Consider the following 19,133-nt stretch of genomic DNA (forward strand, 5'->3'; position numbering starts at 1 on the left):
GTACGCGTCGCGCAGGCTCAGCGGCCACGGCTCATGGGCCTAGCCGCTCTGCGGCATGTGGGATCTTCCCGGAATAGGGCACAAACCCGTGTCCCCTGCATCGGCAGGCGGACTCTCAACCACTGCGCCACCAGGGAAGCCCTGTCCCCTCACTTCTGACTCACTGCCTCTGGAAGCTGAGGGGTGAATAAATACAAGCCCTGCCTGAGGCTGGAACTCTCTCATCAGGGCTGCCAGAATGCAAAGCATGTCCATAGCTAGGACACATGAGAACCAAGACTCAAACCAGGCCTGCCATCAATGTAGGATGCCAGCCTGGGATCATGAGAGTCTTAAGGAGGTGGTGTCCAGACGTGGCAAGATAGGGAAGGTTAATGTGGGGCTCCTACTGTCGTGGTATGTAGGTTTCCTCACATACACACACCCTCCCCACATCAGCGGAGACTCTTTGCACGTGGTGGGAGTTCAGTAAATAGTTGTTACATGAAAATTTTGCCTGGATTTGGACTTGAAAAGACTCAAAAGCAGGTCATAACCATGTCCCAACCCTTTGCACAATTGTAGGCACCTAATTCCCACTATGCTTTTCTATCCCTGGACCTTATCCTGTGTACTCCTGTTTTCTATACCTGGAATGCTCCCCACCTTTTTCACTTGGCTAACTCCTTTTCATCCTTTAAGTTTCAGTCTAGATCTCACTTCTTCCAGGAAGTCTTTGCTGATTCTCTAAGTCTGGATTCTGTCCCTCTTATGTACCCCCATATGCCTATACTTCCTTCCTGTATTAGCGTATATCACATGGGATTTGTAATTACCTGTTTCCTCGTTTGTGTCCTTTAGACCATAAGCCTTGAGGGCAGTGACTGCACTTTGTTCATGCCCATGCCCCTGTGCCTACCACATAGTAGATGCTCACTAGATATGTATGAGATGAATGTGTTTGGGACACTGATTCTTCTTTCACTTCCTCCCCAGAAGCTGACCTGAAGTTTAACCACCTGCCAGGTAAGACATAAGATTTACAGAGAGAGTTCTATTTTATAAAAAGCCTTCAAGCCCAAAGAAATAATATCTAAAGGTGAAGGCTCAGGTACCTTGGCTGGTTGTAGGGTTTTCCTCCTGTGAGTAACATGTTGGGAAGGTGGTCATCTGTTCAGGGGCTGACGCTGCTAAGAACCAATGGCGGGCGAGTGTGTGTTGAGATGAAATGGAAGATGTTTTTAGGTCCTGAGCAGCCCTTTGGTCCAGCATCATGTACAGTGATATACTGGGCAACTGGAGAGGCAGAGTGGCATGGATCTGAGTCTGCATGATACCGTGGGGCTGGCAGAGGATCTCTCCATAGCAGTAGCTATTCATGGAGGCCATGTGGAGAAAGGGGAGTGAGTTCAAGAACTTTATTTGCTTCATTGTTCTGTCAGTTTATTTTGTGCTGATTTAATCGCCGAGGTGCTGTGGTTATAGGTATATATGTGTGTATATACAATGTGCTTGAGGTTGACGATTGGGCACAGGCAGATGGTTAGATTACATGTGTGTGTTTCACACCTCTGTGGACACTGGTGTGTCCCTCTGCCTCCAGGTCTGTCATGGAAGTGAGGAGGGAAGAAAGGGAAAGAACATTTATTGAGTACCAGTTCTATACCAGATGCTTTATGATTTTTATCTTGTTTAATCCTCACAACAACTGTAGTGTAGATGTTGCTATCCCCATTTTACAGATGAGGAAACTGAGGCTCAGGACATTCTGTAACTTGCCAAAGAACATGGTAATAATTTGTGGTCCTGATAGTAATGTTCAATTTATGTCTGTTCTACCATTTCTAGGCTGACTCCTAACTCAGTGTTTAAGGTTCGGCATCTAGGACAGGACACAGAAATAAAGCACTGACTGAGCCCAGTTAAGAGGAGAGGTTATGGACTTCCCTGGTGGCGCAGTGGTTAAGGCTCCACGCTCCCAATGCAGGGGGCCTGGGTTCAATCCCTGGTCAAAGGAACTAGATCCCACATGCATGCCGCAACTAAGAGTTAGCATGCAACAACTAAGGAGCCCACATGCCACAACTAAGACTCGGAGAAACCAAATAAATAAATAAGTAAATATTTTTTTTACAAAGAGGAGAGGTTAAGTGTTCAGGCTCTGGGTCAGTTCAGACTGACCAAATTCAAATCCTCCCTCTGCGTCTTCACTGTGTGACTTTGACATTAGAGTGGATGCCCTTGGTGTGTCAGTGCCTTTTTTCCCAAATGCCACAAATTTCCCTTTATTAAGTAGTCAGGTCCGAACAACTTAATAAATATTTTTGTCCTAACAGCATAGCCATTTGAAAAAAATGACACAAAAGTTGAAAGAGAAAATATTTTAATTCATTCTTAAATTACCACAGTTACTAATGGGATATCTATGACTCTTGGGCATTGCCTTGCTTCTCTAACTTTGGAATCAGAGTGACCACCACCAGACTCATTTCCTGTTTCACACTGATTTCATGTTGAAAAATCCAGTTTTGCAAAAAAAGTGACGTCATTGGAAGGCACGTAGCGCCATCTACTGTAGAATTGGTGAGTTGCCTTCAGCTAAGTAGTGCACATGATGCCTAGCAGATGACGAGTAATTTATCCCTGAAATTTTTCAAATAACTTGTGGAACCTCACTGTGACAACTTGGAGCACGGTGACACACAGTTTGGGGATTGTGGTAATAGGGAATATCCAAGGTGAGTTGGGCAATTGACTTATCCTTTCTGTGCCTTGGTTTCCTCACCTATAACGTGGGTAACACTACCTAGCTGATGGGATTGTAATGAGGTTTAAATGAGGTGTTTATAAAGTACCTACACAATGGCGCCTGACACTCTACATTGGAGTCACCTGGGAGAGTTAATGAAACTCATGGATGCCTGGAACCCTACCCACAGAGTCTGATGTATTTGGTTGGGGTGGTGCCCAGGCATGGGAATTACTTTTTAAAGTAGCCCAGGGGATTTTAACGTTCAGCCGAAGCTGAGAATCACTGACCTGTCACATCGCAAATAGGCTATTTTAAAAATAAAAGTAATATTTTTATTATGGTTAGGCAGAAAGAACACAAGCCTAGGTAACCAAAGTCCTGGATTCTAGAACTTTTTCCCATTTAGGGGTAGTGTGGTCTTAGGCAAATCACTTGCTGTCTCTTAACCTCTGTTCTTCTATGTAAAATGACAAAAACTTTTGTCCAGTCTTAATTCACAGGGTTATGACGTGTGAAGTAAAGTGCGTGAAACTGCTCTTTAAACTGTACAGCACTATACCGATGTATCGTGGGGAAGTAGAAAATGTGATCGCTTTCTTCAACGAGTAACAAAACCCCAGGAAACTTGAGGGCCACTGTGTCTGCTGTTCTGTGTCGCATGGAGAGACCTTTAGACCCACAGCTGAAATGATAGAAACACATGGGCCCCTTCTCAGCTGGGGTGGAAGGCCCACAGCCTGCCTCTTTAAGGAATCATTACAGTATTGGAAAATTCCAGAAGGGGGCAGCCTTGTCTCAGCCCCAGACGGGTTTGAGTATAACCATCAGACAGACCCATTTTGTTTTGAAAAAGTTGAAGTGAATGTTCACTGATTTTATTTATTTTTATTAGCCACTATACCATAATACATAAAGTTTCAGTAATTACAAACTCGAAAATTAAAACCTGAACAGAAATGTAAAGGCTGTAAAAGACACGAAAGCTAATTTTTACTTGCTTAAGGCTCTTTGGCAGTAGATCTTAGAAAAAGTTTCTCTAGATTGCTTTTTAATCACCATTTGGACTTTTGCTAATTACATCTCTATTCACATGGGGCTTATATATCAGCCATGCAAATTAGGTGTGCACATGTAATGAAAACAATAACAGTGAAATAGTTATTTCAATAGTTAGGAGACAAAGCACTAGTTTTAACCAATTAACAATAATACTGCATCCTTTCACTCTAAGCATACCCCAAGGTCAAGGGAAATCAAGTCCCAGGCTGCTAGAACTCACTCAAAGCAGAGTCTGACTGAAAATGCACAGAGCTTCTATTTAGCTCTAAGTATCATGGTGATAATAGCTACCTTTAATTAAGCAAATACTATGTGCCAGATGCTTCATTTACAAACTATTCCTCATAGCATGTTAACAGAGGTCATGATCTTCCTCATTTTCCAGATGAAGAAACAACTCAGAGAATTTCTGCTCATGGGCACACAGCTGACGTGGGGGGAATGAGGGAGGCCTTCTGTCTGCCCAGCTCACCATAATTCACGTGAGCTGCTCTAGTACGCATACTCAGCTGTTCTAATTCTGGTAGCTTTGGCTTGGAGACTGTCTAAGGTCTAGTCCAAGGACTTAGGCAGGACCATGTAGAGGAGGTATCCTTCCCCACAGCTCCCTGCTCTAGCCCACCTGAGCTGCCCTATAGCTTTATGGCCCTGAGGCTCAGAGGGTACCTGGCAGCTACTCTCAGAATGAAGGGCCTTGCCCATAGTCACAAATCAAGGGGACTTAGGGAGTGGCTGGAATAACAATATGAATCTGAGAAACAAAGTAAGGGGCTGAAGGGTTGGATTCTCAGTCCACTGCTGGGCCTTAATGGAAACTATGTTTATAAGCCATGTGGGCTCTTCCTGAATCCAGGGAAAATATTAGCAGGAGGACCTGCCTGTGTAGTGGCAGGGCCTCTGCACCCAGCCAAGGCTCTCTGAGGCAACTGTGAAAAGCATGTTGAAAATCTTGGATAAGACTAACCTTTAGAATAAGGCGATGCTTTATGTGAACCCCTTTTCATTTAGCGTTACCTTGCATCTTCTGAATGATCAACAATGATCTACAATACATATAGTAGGTATTAAAGCTGTTCACCAAATTTTTCCTCTTCTCTGCCTTCTGACCACATGCCAGGATGGCATTGCCTGGTCCCTGGTCCCTAGTGATTGGGGGTGGCCATAGACTAGGTATGGCCAATCTGGTGGAAGTGGAAGTGATGGTATCACTTCCAGGCTGAAGCATTTAATCGTCTCTGTGAGCCCTTCCGAGCTCTCTTCCCCTCTGCAGAGCAAGTAGTAAAGCTCCAGCTAGTGGCTGCTCCATCAGCCTGAGTTTACAGTAAGGAGGGCATGGAGTAGAGGTCCCATCTGACCCACAGAGGATATGCAGAATAAATGAGAAAGAAACCTTTGTTATTTGAAGTCACTGGGGTTTGGGTTTTGTTGTTGTTCTTACTACAGTGTGACCTAGGCTATTCTGACTGGCAGAGTGGGTTTACCAGCTACTCGCTCTGAGTCAAGGTACAGGAACTGGATTATTTAAGGAGCAGTATGTGTAGAGGAAGGGGAATGGATTTTGGAGACAGATAGATTACCATTAAATATCAGCTCTGCCACTCACTATACATACGATTTTAAGCAAATTTAAAAACCCTCTTCATACATACTTATTAAAATGGCAAAAAAAAGCAAGCAAGCAAAACCCCCTGACCATACCAAGTATTGGCAAGGATACAGAGCAACTAGAACTGGGGATGCAAAATGGTATGGCTATTTTGGAAAATAGTTTAGCAGTTTCTTATAAAATTAAACAACACTCGCTGTGTGTCCCACTCCTATTTGCCCAGGAGATGTGAAGCCTTATGTTTACATAAAAACCTGTAACCCTCATCCCTCAGTATCCTCAGGGGGTTGGTTCCAGGACCCTCAGCAGATACCAAAATCCACAGATGCTCAAATCCCTTACGTAAAATGGCATAGTATTTACATGTAACCTAAAGCACATCCTCCCATATACTTTAAATCATCTCTAGATTACTTATGTTACAGAATACAATGTAAATAGTTATAAATACAATGTAAATGCCATGTAAATAGACTCCACATGGCAAATTCAAGTTTTGCTTTTGGGAACTTTCTGGAGGTTTTTTTTTTTTTCCAACCAAGCTATCTACCGTTGGTTGAATACTGTGGATACAGAAGGCCGACTGCCTGTGAATGTTTTTAGAGGTTTTATTCATAACTGCCAAACGTCCTTCAGATAAGTGGATTAACAACTTGTGGTTGAAGCAACTACTGATATAGGCAACAGTCTGGATGCATCTCAACTGCATTATGCTAAGTGAAAAAGGTCAGACTTGAAGGGCTACATATCGTATGATTCCACTTTAGGACACTCTGGGAAAAGCAAAGTTATAGAAACAGAAAACAGATTAGGGGCTGCCAGGGACCAGGGGTGGCAGGGGTACAGCTGGCTACAAAGGGGCAGCATAAAGGAATGCGGGGGCTTCCCTGGTGGCGCAGTGGTTTAGAATCTGCCTGCCAATGCAGGCGACAAGGGTTCAATCCCTGGTCCGGGAAGACCCCACATGCCACAGAGCAACTAAGCCCGTGCGCCACAACTAATGAAGCCTGAGCACCTAGAGCCCGTGCTCCGCAACAAGAGAAGCCACCACAATGAGAAGCCTGCGCACCGCAGCGAAGAGTAGCCCCCGCTCGCCGCAACTAGAGAAAAGCCCGCACGCAGCAATGAAGACCCAAAGCAGCCAAAAATAAATAAATAAATTTATTTTTAAAAAGCCCTTCCTCAGACAGTTTCCTCATCTATAAAATGAATATTTCTACCTGGTAGTTTGTCGTGTGGAATGATTTAATATAAGTATAGCATAATGTTGGATGCTCAGTGGACAGTTAGCTCCTGCCAGGATACTAGATCTGGCTGAACCCCTCCATGGGGTCTTGGGAAGACCACTTCACTGAGCCTCACGTTTTTCATCTGCAAAATGAAAGAGTTGGATCAGATGAACTCTCAGATCCCTCGGAGCCTGGCAAGGACTTACGACGCTCCTTGATGGTTGGAAGCGCTAAGAATAATAACGTGTATGTGCAGCTCTTGACATTCGTCAAACCTCTTTCAAGTAACTTACTTCACTAGTTACCTCGCCTTTTGTTTAATATCTTCCGTCACAATGACAGTCAAGCTTCAGAAAAACAAATGATGAATTACCGGAAGCAGAAGCCGAGGTGTGATGGGCCGGGGAGTGGACACACACGTGCAGAGAGGCCCCGGTTCAGCGTGGCCGCAGCAGCTCCCACCTGCTCGCGATGTTAGGGACACACTGCCCAGGGCTGGGGCCAGGTGCCAGGAACTCACTCCCCGTGCCAGCCCCATGCCAGGGCGGCAATGGCAGAACTGCCAGTGAGCTCGGTGGTCTTGTCACAGACACCCCGCTCCAGGGTCCCTCCCCCAGCTGGCTCAGGTTTCTAGGCTGCAGGTCAGTGGTGGTGTAAGCTTTCCGAACCACTTCCTAAATATGCTCTCAGTCTTGGGAGGGTTCTTTTTGTTAGCTGGAAGCTAAACAGGGCAGTATCTCCCAGCATTTTAGGACTGCAGATATAACGCCCTTTTTCCTTTCCTCAGTGTACGGAGGGAGAAGGAGCCTAGGGCATCCCAGCACGATCTCACCCTGGCCTGGGGTCCTCAGGCCCACCTCTGTACCTTTGAGGGGGAGAACTGTTGCCTCCCCACCTCACCCTCAAGCTGCCCTTCCGGGTACTTTGGTGCCTTAGCCTCCCCAGCGGCTCTGGGCTGAGGTCCAGCTGCACCTAAGGGAGGGGAAGCCAGTGCTGTGGGTACAGGGCCTGCCTGCAGGTAACCGGGTGAGGCTGAAGCCTGCAAGGGGCCCTGGGGATTTGCCAAGAGGCCCAAGTCTCCAGCAGGGAGCCTGGGCAGCCCTCACCCTGAGGACGGAGTTGGGGTCAGAGCTGGAGGACTTGGGGGCAGGGGTGGAAACAGGAGAGCAGATGATTCCTCTCCAAGCATCCCCTCATAGTGTCACAGAGTGGGTGAGTGGGGCAGGAGGGAGTACAGCCTGTGGGAACCAGCAGGGTCTCAAGGCCTGGGAGCAGGGTGGGGTGGTGACACTCCCAGTGGTACCCGTGGACGGATTGGGCAAGTGGGAGGCTATGCCTGGGGGTGGGGGGAGGCTTGGGGAGGTGAGGTGGGCATGGGGCTACCACTCCTGTGACTGGGCCCTCCCCCCTTGTCTCCCCGCCTCCCAACATCCAGGCTTTCAGTCCAAGGAGGAGGTGGAGGCCCCATTCACCTCTCTCCACTGCCCTCTGTCCCACTGCCCACTGTGACCTGGCAGGAGGCAAGAGGCAGGGACTGGCAGGCAGGGAGGGAGGGGGGCTCTTTCCAAACTTGGGAAAGTTGATCCCCAATGACCCTCCCTCCCTGGATGGGCACATCATCCCCTTCCCGCCTTCAGTTCCCTCGGAGCACCCTGGGGACTGAGAGGCACCCACAGTAGCCACTCCCCAGGCCACACCATGCAATGACCAGGGTAGGGGGCCTGCCCTGACACCCTGGGCCCAAACTGGCCCCACCAGTGCCCTGCGTCCCTCTGCTCAAGCCCCGGGCAAGAGGCAGGAGTGGGTTGGGGTGAAGGCCGGGGTTTGTTGTGGCTGTGATAATGTCAGGGCCTGCCTTCTCCCAGGCAGGAGAAAAGTGCAGTCTGCATATTGCTTACATTTTTCTTATGCAGCTAGGCTGGGAAATGGTTGGAACTAAAAGCGTGGGAAGGTGGACAGACTGTTCTCAAAGGCAGGATTTTGGTGCCACCTGTGCCCCTGGGGGTGAGGGGAAGGGCATCCCTGTGGGGATCCAGTGCAGAGGATGCTGTGGGCATGGGCACAAGGAGTTGCTGTGGTCTTGGCATAGATGTTTCCTGGACCAGTGATCTCCACCCACCACCCCAATCCACGCTCCACGCTCACCCATGCACCAACCCTGCATGACCAGAACCTCATCCTCACTGGATGTGCAAAAGCAATCGATAACTGGGTGACACGTGGCAAAGCTATCAGTCTATTTAAGCCCTGGAGGCCAGAGCTGGGGTAAGGAGGGGTGAGGGAGAAGGGTCATGATGCCGGCACCGGGGTCCCGCTTCCTCCCATGGACCCCATCCTTGGATGTGGCTGGCCGGCAGGCGTGGGAGTGAGACCCAGGTTTGGGGCTCTGCCTCCCGCAGGACCTCTCATCTAATCTCCAGCGTACTCCTTCTCCTCTGACCTCACCCCCCTCCTCCTCAATGTTTAGGGCACAGGTGAATGATTCCTTGACTCTGCGAAGCCTGTAGCGGCCCCTGGCAATCCACTTGGTGCTTTCCCCAAGTCCCAGGCCCCACATCATCTCAACTAGCCTAGAACAGCTGCCCTTTGTTCTCCTTTTCACCCTTTTCTGACCCTGTTCCCAGATGCTTTGCCTCCGGGTCTTTTCTTCCCTAAATGTACACTGGAGAGGAAAGACTCCAGGTGGTCAGAACAGACTCGGGAAGGGGGGTTTGTGATGGTTCCCCAGGACCCTGGACCCTCCCTCCTCAGATCAGCATCGGCCTTTGTCCTCACAGCACCTTGGTCTAGTCTCCTCGGAGTGTCTGAGTGGGAAACTCCTGGTTCTCCCTTTCCCTCCACCAGGTGAGATTTTCTCCCCATTTCATCTGCTCTGAAGACCTACCTAAGACCTACCTGTCCCCGCTCCTTGCCCCCCGCTTCCCCGCCCCCCCTCTCCCGGGCACGGTGACCATGTGACAGCACCACAGCCAGCCAGAAGCTGTTCTGTTTCTATTGAGCACCTGGCTGCTCTTCCCCCAGCTAGTCTGTTGACTGACTATTAATTTTGAGTTTGTGTTCTTTAGAACGTGATTCCATTTTCTACCAGCCTTTCTCTCCATTTCTGGCTTTAGAAGTGTGTGAGTGTGTGTGTGTTTAGATTTCTACAGGGTGTCCTTTCAAATAAAGAAATAGTGATCTTCCAGAGTAGGACAGCTGGATTCAGGACAGAAGGAAGCTTTTGTTTGGGTGATGCGTCTCATGGCAGATACCGGTCCAGGGTGGGACCGTGGCTCAGGTGAGGGGGACTACGGTGGAGAAAGCCCAGGGCCCGGGCAACAGGAGGACTGGCTTCTTCTCCAGCTCAGAGACCATCACAGGATCTGCTCTCAAGCTTTCTGTGCTTTGGTTTCCTCATCTGTCACCTGGAGATGTGACACCACCAGCCTGACCCAACCCCCAGACTGTGGAGTGGAGATGATGCTCCATCCAGGATGGCCTGCTCACTGTTCCAAAAACCTAGTTCACCTCACCCTCAGCACTTTCGCCCATGCAATATTCCCTCCTCAGAATGTCCCCTCTAGGCCCCCTCCCTTCCTAAATCCTAACTCCTTCAGAGACCCAGGCAAGTCCTTTTTCCTCTGTGAAATTGTCCCTGATTACTCCAGCTATAGCGTTGGGTCTCTTCTTGCAACTTCTCTAAACATAGTTGGCATTACCAACGAGAATGTAATTGCTTTATATTGGGGATTCTCAACCTCAGTGCTATTGACATTTTGAGCTGGATAATTCTTTGTTGTAAGGGGTTAGCCTGTGCATTTTAGGATTTCAGCAGCATCCCTGGTCCCTACCCACTGGATGCCCATAGCACCCCTCTGGTAGTGACAACCAAAAAAACCAATTGCGTAAGTATTATTCCAGAACATGCAGGAGCATCCCTAACCAAAAAATGTCTTCAGACATCTCAGAATGAACCCTGGGGACAAAACTGTCCCCAGCTGGGAACCATTACTTTATATTGTTATTTAGCTTTTAATATTTCATTTTCCAGGCTAGATTCCTTTGTGTGCCCTAATGTGCCTAGCACACTATTACACACCTCAAGTGCTCCATAATTATCTGTTGAACAAATCAATGCACACTTTACAAACGTTAAACGTGAAGGAGAAGTTATTATGATAGCTACCTTTTGGCCTAAGTTACGCTTTTATGGGTTGGAGATATTCATATTTGCTTCTAAAAGGTCAGTCCACTTTCTTCCCACCATCAGATCTTGAGGAACAACTGTTGGCGATGAACTTTGCTCTATCAACTGCAGAAACTTTGTTATAATAAATGGAACCCACAATAAAAATATTTCCACGCTAAACTCCACTTATTTCAAGTGATACTTAGATCAAAATCTGAATCGCAAAATAATCTGAACTATTTTTGAAGTCCCCTGCGATGGGCTACGTACCTTGTATTAGATTCTCCACTGATGGTGTCAGGTTCTGTACGAGGGAAGAGAAGATGAGTTACTAGGAAGATATTTAAAGCCTCAGGTGTTGGAGGAAACAGGCCCAGGGCCTTTGCTGGGTCCCACCAATCATTGCTCTCTGCCTGTGGACAAGCTGCTTACCCTGCCTGAGCCTCAGTTTCCCTGACTGAAAAATAATAAATAATGGGAAGTAGGATTAATGAGAAAAGTATGCCAAGTGTCTATCCTAGTGTCTGATGCGTATATACTCAATTAATTTTGGTCTTTGATTTGGTCTTATAGTTATCCTTGCTTTTTCCCCCCTCCTACACTGTAGGTAACTCTAGGGCAAGAGCTGTATCTAATTCCTCTTTGCACCCCTCTAACACCCAAGCACAGCACCTTGCCCACAGGTGTTCCATACATTTTTTATTTTTTGGCCGCACCGCACTGGCATGCGGGATCTTAGTTCCCTGACCAGGGATTGAACCGAACTCATGTCCCTTGTAGTGGAAGTGCAGGGTCTTACCACTGGACTGCCAGGGAAGTCACATTCCATACATTTTTTTTAAAGATTTTTTTTGATGTGGACCATTTTTAAAGTCTTTATTGAATTTGTTACAATATTGCTTCTGTTTATGTTTTAGTTTTTTGGCCGTGAGGCATGTGGGATCGACCAGGGATTGAACCCGCACCCCCTACATTGGAAGGCAGTCTTAACCGCTGGACGGCCAGGGAAATCCCTCATCCCATACATTTTTTAAAATGTAATTTTAAAAATTTTATTTATTTTTGGCTGCGTTGGGTCTTCGTTGCTGTGTGCGGGCTTCCTCTAGTTGTGGTGAGCAGGGGCTACTCTTTGTTGCTGAGCGCAGGCTTCTCATTGTGGTGGCTTCTCTTGTTGGGAGCACGGGCTCTAGGCGTGCAGGCTTCAGTAGTTGTGGCACAGGGGCTCAGTAGTTTTGGCACACGGGCTTAGTTGCTCCGTGGCATGTGGGATCTTCCCAGACCAGGGCTCGAACCCGTGTCTCCTGCACTGGCAGGCGGATTCTTAACCACTGCACCACCAGGGAAGCCCTCATTCCATACGTTTTTGATGAATGGATTATGCACCTGACTTCAGGAAGTCTGGAAGGTAAGGAAATGCAGACACACTAGCACCTGGACTGACCACCATCCCTCAATCTTATAGCCCCATGTTAATTGCATCCTAATCCTGTAAATGTATTTGATTCATAAACTTTCAAACTGGAAAGGACTTCCTACAAGATCAAATCTAATACTCTCATTTCTCAGATGAGGCGGCCCCGTGAGGATACATAACTCTTTCACATACAAAATGCCAAAACAGTCCATTGTCCTGTGGCTTTAGGAAAATTAAGTAGTTTTTCTTTAGTTCCCATTTCTTCAAATAGTTCCTCTGGACCAGAGTCTCTCAATATCAACTACTGACATTGGGACTGGATAATTCTTTGTTGTGAAGGGCTGTCTCATGCACTGTAGGAGTTTAGCAGCATCTCTGGCCTCTACTCACCAGACACCAGTAATATACTCCCTACCCCCCTTAGTTATGACATTCAGAAATGTCCCCAGACATCACAAATGTCCTGAGAACCACGGTCTAGAAATTACTACAGGTAAAATCCCTTCATATGACACACTGAGGCCCTCAGGTTACGTGATTGTTTTAATGAATAGTTTGCTGGTAAATCTCATTTGTAGCCAACAAACTCTGGAGAGAAGACAGAGCCACTCTGTAAGTGAGACCAGGTCTCAGTCACTGCCGGGGCCCACTCACCATGTATGTGTGTGTTATTTATTTTTCATATTCTGCCTACCTCCAGGGATCTTTGAAGTGGACCCTGACTCATTTATTTCTCAGAACAACTGGCTATGTTCTGTGTGTTGCCCAGGAGTCTGGGCTGTGTGGAGAGGGGTCCTCCCCTGTCAGAACCCTTTGCACATTGTACTCCCACTGCCTGTTTGTCTTTCTGCCCCAGGGGACGTTAAGGCCCACGGCAGCAGAGACAATGACCATCTTGTTCAGCATGCACTCCCAGTTGGCACATAGGAGGTGCCCAATGAGCATTTATTGAATGAATATGTAACAGAAATTATAATACATTGCATTTAGTTGTGGGTCAAAAGCGTAGAACTTAGCCACAGCTTACTTAGCTTAAAATAATCATTGCTTCTGTTTTTTAAGAGCCTACCGTGAGCCAGGAAGTTTACCTGTGTTATGTCACTAATGGCAAAGCAACCTTATGAGATACATATTGTAACTCCATTTGAAAGATGAGGAAACTGAGGCTCAGAGAGAGATTGTGACTTTGGTAATTATATAAGAATTATATATAATATAATATATGTAAGAAACACAGATTTGGACCAAGGCCCACCTAACTGCCAATCCCAGTCATCTTTGATATACTACCTCTCCTGTTTACAGTCATAAACCTGTGTTTTGGCTCTTTCTGTGTCTAGAATGATCAGTTCACAAATAGGGACCAGAAAAATGACTTCATCACTGCGTACAATTTAGATTAGTCTTAGTCTGCCCTTGCCCCTTTGCGATACCTGCAGGAACATGGTAATAATTTCTTTTTTTTTTTTTGCGGTACGCGGGCCTCTCACTGTTGTGGCTTCTCCCGTTGCGGAGCACAGGCTCCGGACGCGCAGGCTCAGCGGCCATGGCTCACAGGCCCAGCCGCTCCACGGCATGTGGGATCTTCCCGGACCAGGGCACGAACCCGTGTCCCCTGCATTGGCAGGAGGACTCTCAACCACTGCGCCACCAGGGAAGCCCAGAAGTGGATTTATTTAGAGAGAAACACACTCCACAGACAGAGTGTGGGCCATCTCAGAAGGTGACAGTGGCCTCAATATATGACTTTTGAGGAAACACAAACATTCAGGCTGTAGCAAAAATAATTGTCTATAATGGCATTCACGTGTGGCTGAGCTGTTAGAGAAATTGTTTTGATCTCGAATCCGGGGAGTGGGTGTGTACATGTATAGGAAAAGGTACCAGGCAGGATAAAATCCAAGATCTTACCATTGCGTAAATTCAATTTCCTTTGTGAAATAGTTGCTGAAAAGTCTGATCCTTAACTCTGCCTCCTTAAAATGCATCTTAGTCCACAGTCGTTTAGTGTTTACCATTTGCTCCCTCAGATTGTCAGATTTTTGTGAAAAAAATATATATATAGTATGAGAATTGTCAACTGTTTATTTTCTATCTATTCTGTCTCCTTAAAGAAATTGCCCGAGGGCAAGGACTCTTACTTGCCAACTCTGCTAGGTGCTCAATCACTGTTGCTAGTCATAACAATTATGAAAGAGGAAAAAGTATGCTTTCTAGTCAGTAGATGAAGAAGTTTGAGCACCTGTGTTCTCAACCCCACTCCCTGGTTATGGGGTACCCCAGGCAAGGGAAGAGAAGGCCCTTTTCCTTAAGAAGCCTGCAGTCTTATTTGTTCTTTCCTCACGTAGTGGCAGGTAAGGGCTAAGGAAAATCTGTTTTCCTCCTGTCTAAAGGAGTGTGTTGAGCAGGCAAAGGGGGCAGTAGGCAAAGGAAGATGGATAATCTCCCCGCCTATCTTGCCCTAGCAAGGTAGGTCTGCAGCTGGCCGGTAGGAGGTGATTCAAAGGACCGTGCCTTCGTTCGCAAGAGGCAGAGGCGCCCACACAAGACGCGAAGCCAACTCTGGCCTCTGATAATACTCTGCGCTCTTTTCTGGTTTTCCTTAGAAGGGGCCAGGAGAAACTGGAAGGTCTGGACGGCGGGAAAGGGTGGAGGGCCTCTGCAGTTCCACTTCCGTCTCCCAGTATCCTATGGCTGATCAGGGGATGGGAGAGACGGGCTGAATCTGGGCAGCCGCGTAGAGTGGCCGGTGGGAGAGCGTTGCCAGCGCGGAAAGCCCAGCGGACTCCCTCCCGCGAGCGACCAGGTCCCCGGCACTCGAGTCCCGCCCCCGGCACGCAGGCCCCGCCTCGGCGGCCCCGCCCCTTCCCCGGACCAGACTGGGCTGCGCTCACTCCCTAGCCCGGGCCGGGGAGCCTCTAGGCGGAGGGGCTCCGGCCCACCCGCCCTGAGCCGCGGCGTCCGCATGGAGGAGCCGCGCGCTCCGCCAGCCGGGTCGGGGCCGCTTCCACCGCCGCTGCAGGGAGGCGGAGCCGCCGATGTTCCGGAGCCCGGAGCCCGGCAGCACCCGGGACACGAGACGGCGGCGCAGCGGTACAGCGCCCGCCTGCTGCAGGCCGGCTACGAGCCTGAGAGGTGACGCCCAGGGCAGAGCGCGCGGGGCGCATCCGGGGCGGGCGCGGCGGCTCTGGGAACCAGGCAGCGCTGCGGGGGAGGGGAAGAGTAGGTCCCACCACCCATGCCTTCTTACCGCCTCAAGCTCTCACTTCCTGAAACCGGGCTCAGACGCCCCGCACCCAGCTTTGGTTGGGGGATGCAGGCAGGCAGTGTGGAAAAGGTTCAGTGCTGTGTTGCACCGGGGAGCAGGTCGGAAGAACGATCCCTAAAATTTTAGTCCTGGATCTGACCTCAACTACACACCCGAGCCAAGTGGCTCCAATTCCTGGGGTTCAAACCGAGCCTATTGGAGTCCATGTCCAACTTTGCTTACTCCTCCTTAGCCGTTTCCTCCTAGAACTATCTTCAGAGTCTTCCTGGCAGGTGTAGGTGTCCAGATGGAGGGCCTCCTCGGAGTCGAGTGAGGACACCGTCCCCTCCTCACCATTCACTGAGGTCTGATGAGGTGGCCAGTGCAGCTCACCCCAGGGTCTCTCCTAAGATTCAAAACCCCCTCTGCCCTTACCCTGCTGGGGTCTGTTAGGGTCACTGGAGGAAGAGTGGAGGTGTTGATCTGGGCCCCCGGGGACTGACTGAAAAGGAGACAGTGGCTAATCTCTGGATTGTATCGCAGCTTGAAATGCAATCCCACTGTCCTTCCGGTCCAGAGGATTTGGACTTCTTTCCCTGTCCCATCTGTTGGTGCTCAGCAGCTTGGGGAGGTGACCTGGAAGCTGGGTTTGGGGGGGTGGGGTGGGCGGTGGTCTGGGGGAATTAGCCCTCCAGCTCTGCCCAGGGGTTGGCCTCTTATGTAAGAACTTTTAACGGCTTAAGGGGCTGCTGGGTGAAGGCTGGCCCCTCCTGCCCCCGCAGGCTGGCTCTCTAGAATTGACAGTGGTTCTGGCAACTGTATCCTTCCTCCCATCCTAGAAATCCAGCTACTGGGGCTCAGGGTCCAGGACAGTAGAGAGAAGCTACAGGAGGTGAGAGAGTGTGCTGGGGCACACGGGACCTTGATGGAAGCAGTGCCTTGGTTGGAGAAGGTATTGCAAAAGTATCATTTCCGAACACCAGGAGCATCCCTTCTCCAGATTGTACTTCTGCACCTGTACTATCCCCACACCCCCACCAGACTCTGAAGAGTCTGTGTAAAACCTGAGACCCAGCCAGGTGGTGTAATGAGATTCAAAACCTGCTGGCTAGACCTCCATCTGCCATCACTAGCTTAAAGCTGTGAGAAGAGGACAGGGTTCCATGAGAAGTCTAGGTCTGAAGCCAGAGTTATTGCTCTCTGGCTTGAACTTGGGCAAGCTCTGTCCCCTAACCCAGGTCAACAATGTTATTAGCACTCCCCCACCCCACCTCTCCCCTCAGAAGTGTTTTGAAGTCTTGTCCCTTCAAATAGCCCCGGACTAGAAAGAGACCTCTGGGCTCCCTGCCTGGTTATGGGTGCCCCCCCTGTCCTAAGGAAGGGGCTTGAAGGGGCTCGGGTCTGTTCTGTTCCGTTGCCCTCGCAGCTGCTAGGTGTGGAGCCTCAGGGGACCAACAGCCCTTCCTCGAGCTGAGGAGGCCACTGGTTGCCTGGTGTCTCCTCCCCATGGAGGCAGCAGCCGGGGGGGATAACAGTTTCTGGAAGAGGACAGCCTAACCCAGGGCTGAGCTCAGCAGCTTAGAGTAACGAGGAGCCCTGACACAGGTCAAAGCAGGAGGAGATGGGTGTGGGGCTGTGAGGTCTGTGGCCGCCAGGAAGAGGACTCTCCCCACAACTCAGCCTGGCAGCCTCCTGCTCTGGTTCTGAGTTCTACGCTGGGGCAGGTGTCATGCTAAGGCCAACTGAGATGGCAGGACCCAGCTGCTGTCCTGGGCCCCAGCCCTGGTGGAACCCTGAATAGTACCCTAGTTGCAGGAGATAGTGACCCAGGGCAGGTCCCTCAGAGACCCAGGGAGACCACAGGGGCAGCCCGTGTGCTGTGCCTGCAGTGCTATCCTAGCCCCATCCTTCTATGGCTAGAAAGGTGCCCAGGACAGCCCTGAGTGGCCAGGTGCTTTCTGTGGCTGGTCTCACTGCTCTGCCTCCAGGTGGCCAGTAGGAGGTCCTAGTGCTGGTCCCCTCAGGATAACCCTCCTCCCCATATGGCTCAGGCCCTCCGGATGAGTCTGTGAGTGCTGAGGGATCAAGTACGTCCCAGGCATCCCTAGCAAGTTGGCCCCAATCCCCACTCAGCAAAGAACCCCAGCAGGCCCTCTCCCCCCTTCTCAACACCAGAGGGCCTCCAGAGGCCCCCATCAGGAGCACTGTGGACATCTGTGAGCCCCCTGCAGCACTCTCAGCCTCACAGGCCTCATCACCCCAGCTCTGTGGGAAGCCTCCCCTCCCCTCTGCACACAGATGGAACAGGCTGTGTTTTCCTGGCAGGGTCCCGGGGCGTCACTGGGGGGGCTGGGCATCCCAGGGAGTTTCCCTTGGGCCTGGCTGCCACCACACTGGTGAGAGGTAAACAAACCCAGCCTCGAGGGCTGGGGATGGAAGGAGTACCACAGACAGCCACCTTGCCAGAGAGAGGACTGTGTCCCTGGCCCAGCTTTCCCTCACTTCACCAAGAAATGAGCCGTAGGGACCATAGGAGGACAGAGGGAGGAGAGCGAGGCATTTGGGCCTGGGGCAGAGGATGTGGGGGAGGGGTGGAAATCACTTTCTGGCTTTTGGTCAGGCAGTAGCGTTAGTAGTTCTGGTCACGCAAAGGGGGAGGGTCTGCCCGCTGACACCCCACCTCCTCCCATGTGAATCAACTTGCTACCTAATCTTACTACCTTACTACCTTCTTACTACCTTCATGTAGAAATCTGGGTCTTGCTGGGCCCAGGGCCACCAAACGTCTGCTTTGGGAAATTCTCAAAACTTCCCTAGCCTTTGCCCTAATTTATATGTATACATACTTGCCTAGGCCAGGCCTGTGATCCTCCCTCACCTTCCCACCACGCTACCCTCCCAAATAAAAGCAAACTTTCCCCTCTGGGGTTAAAACCTACGGTATCCACACTACTTTTTGATCTGGGGATGAGACAGGACGTAAGACTGAAGCATTGGATCAGGGGTAGTACCTGTCTCCAACCCCTCCTGAACTGTAGGTTTTGCATCTGTAAAGCAGGGGTGGGGTGGGACACCTAATAATTGGCAATTAATAGATTGTAGAGTAAATGTGATCATTTATGAAAAACTCCTGTAAACTGCAGAGGGCTCCAAGGCCACCCAAAGGTCAGGGATTGTCATTGTTAAGGGTGCCTGACCCGTAGGACTGATGCCCGGTTGTGGGGAGCACGGGCGGGTGCACTGCCCGGAGGGTACAACCTCAAACTGCTGCGCTGGGGAGCTGTCAGCCCAAACCAGTTCCTCAGGGCTCCAGGCCCTGGTTAAAGTCTGAGCCTTAGTCTTGGGAAAGGTAAACCATGTGAAAGGTAACCCTGGGGCTGGGGAGTAGGGCCAGGGGAGACTCAGGCCGGCGGGGTCGGACGGCTTGGGGTGGCCCAGGATGCTGGCGGGCCTGGGGGAGGCGCTGCGGGGAGCCTAGGAGGCGGGACGTGGGGCGGTGGAGGGGGCGTGTCCCGGCCTGGCTCAGCCCCCTCCTCCCGTTGGGTCCACACGTCCTCCCCCGCCCCGGTCCCGAGTGGCCGCTGTGCCACTGCAGGCGGTCCTGGGCGTGCGCGCGGCGGCGGCGGCTGGGCCGGGCTCCGCGGGGCTCTTTGTGCTGTTCCGGGCGGAGGAGGCGGCG

The 19,133-nt window shown here is 50.2% G+C and overlaps 1 protein-coding gene across 1 annotated transcript in view; it reads left to right on the plus strand.

Moving 5' to 3' along the window:
• The first annotated feature begins 15,123 nt into the window (after positions 1-15,123).
• Positions 15,124-19,133, plus strand: part of IMPDH1 (inosine monophosphate dehydrogenase 1) — an 18,348-nt gene continuing 14,338 nt past the window's right edge. The window contains exon 1 of the mRNA XM_024763226.1: positions 15,124-15,342. Within this exon, the coding sequence (XP_024618994.1) occupies positions 15,173-15,342 (170 nt within the window). The 5' untranslated portion in view covers positions 15,124-15,172. The remainder of the gene's footprint in view (positions 15,343-19,133) is intronic.

The sequence above is a fragment of the Neophocaena asiaeorientalis genome, unplaced genomic scaffold (assembly GCF_003031525.2).
Source record: "Neophocaena asiaeorientalis asiaeorientalis breed wild unplaced genomic scaffold, Neophocaena_asiaeorientalis_V1.1 scaffold681, whole genome shotgun sequence".
Taxonomy (NCBI): domain Eukaryota; kingdom Metazoa; phylum Chordata; class Mammalia; order Artiodactyla; family Phocoenidae; genus Neophocaena; species Neophocaena asiaeorientalis.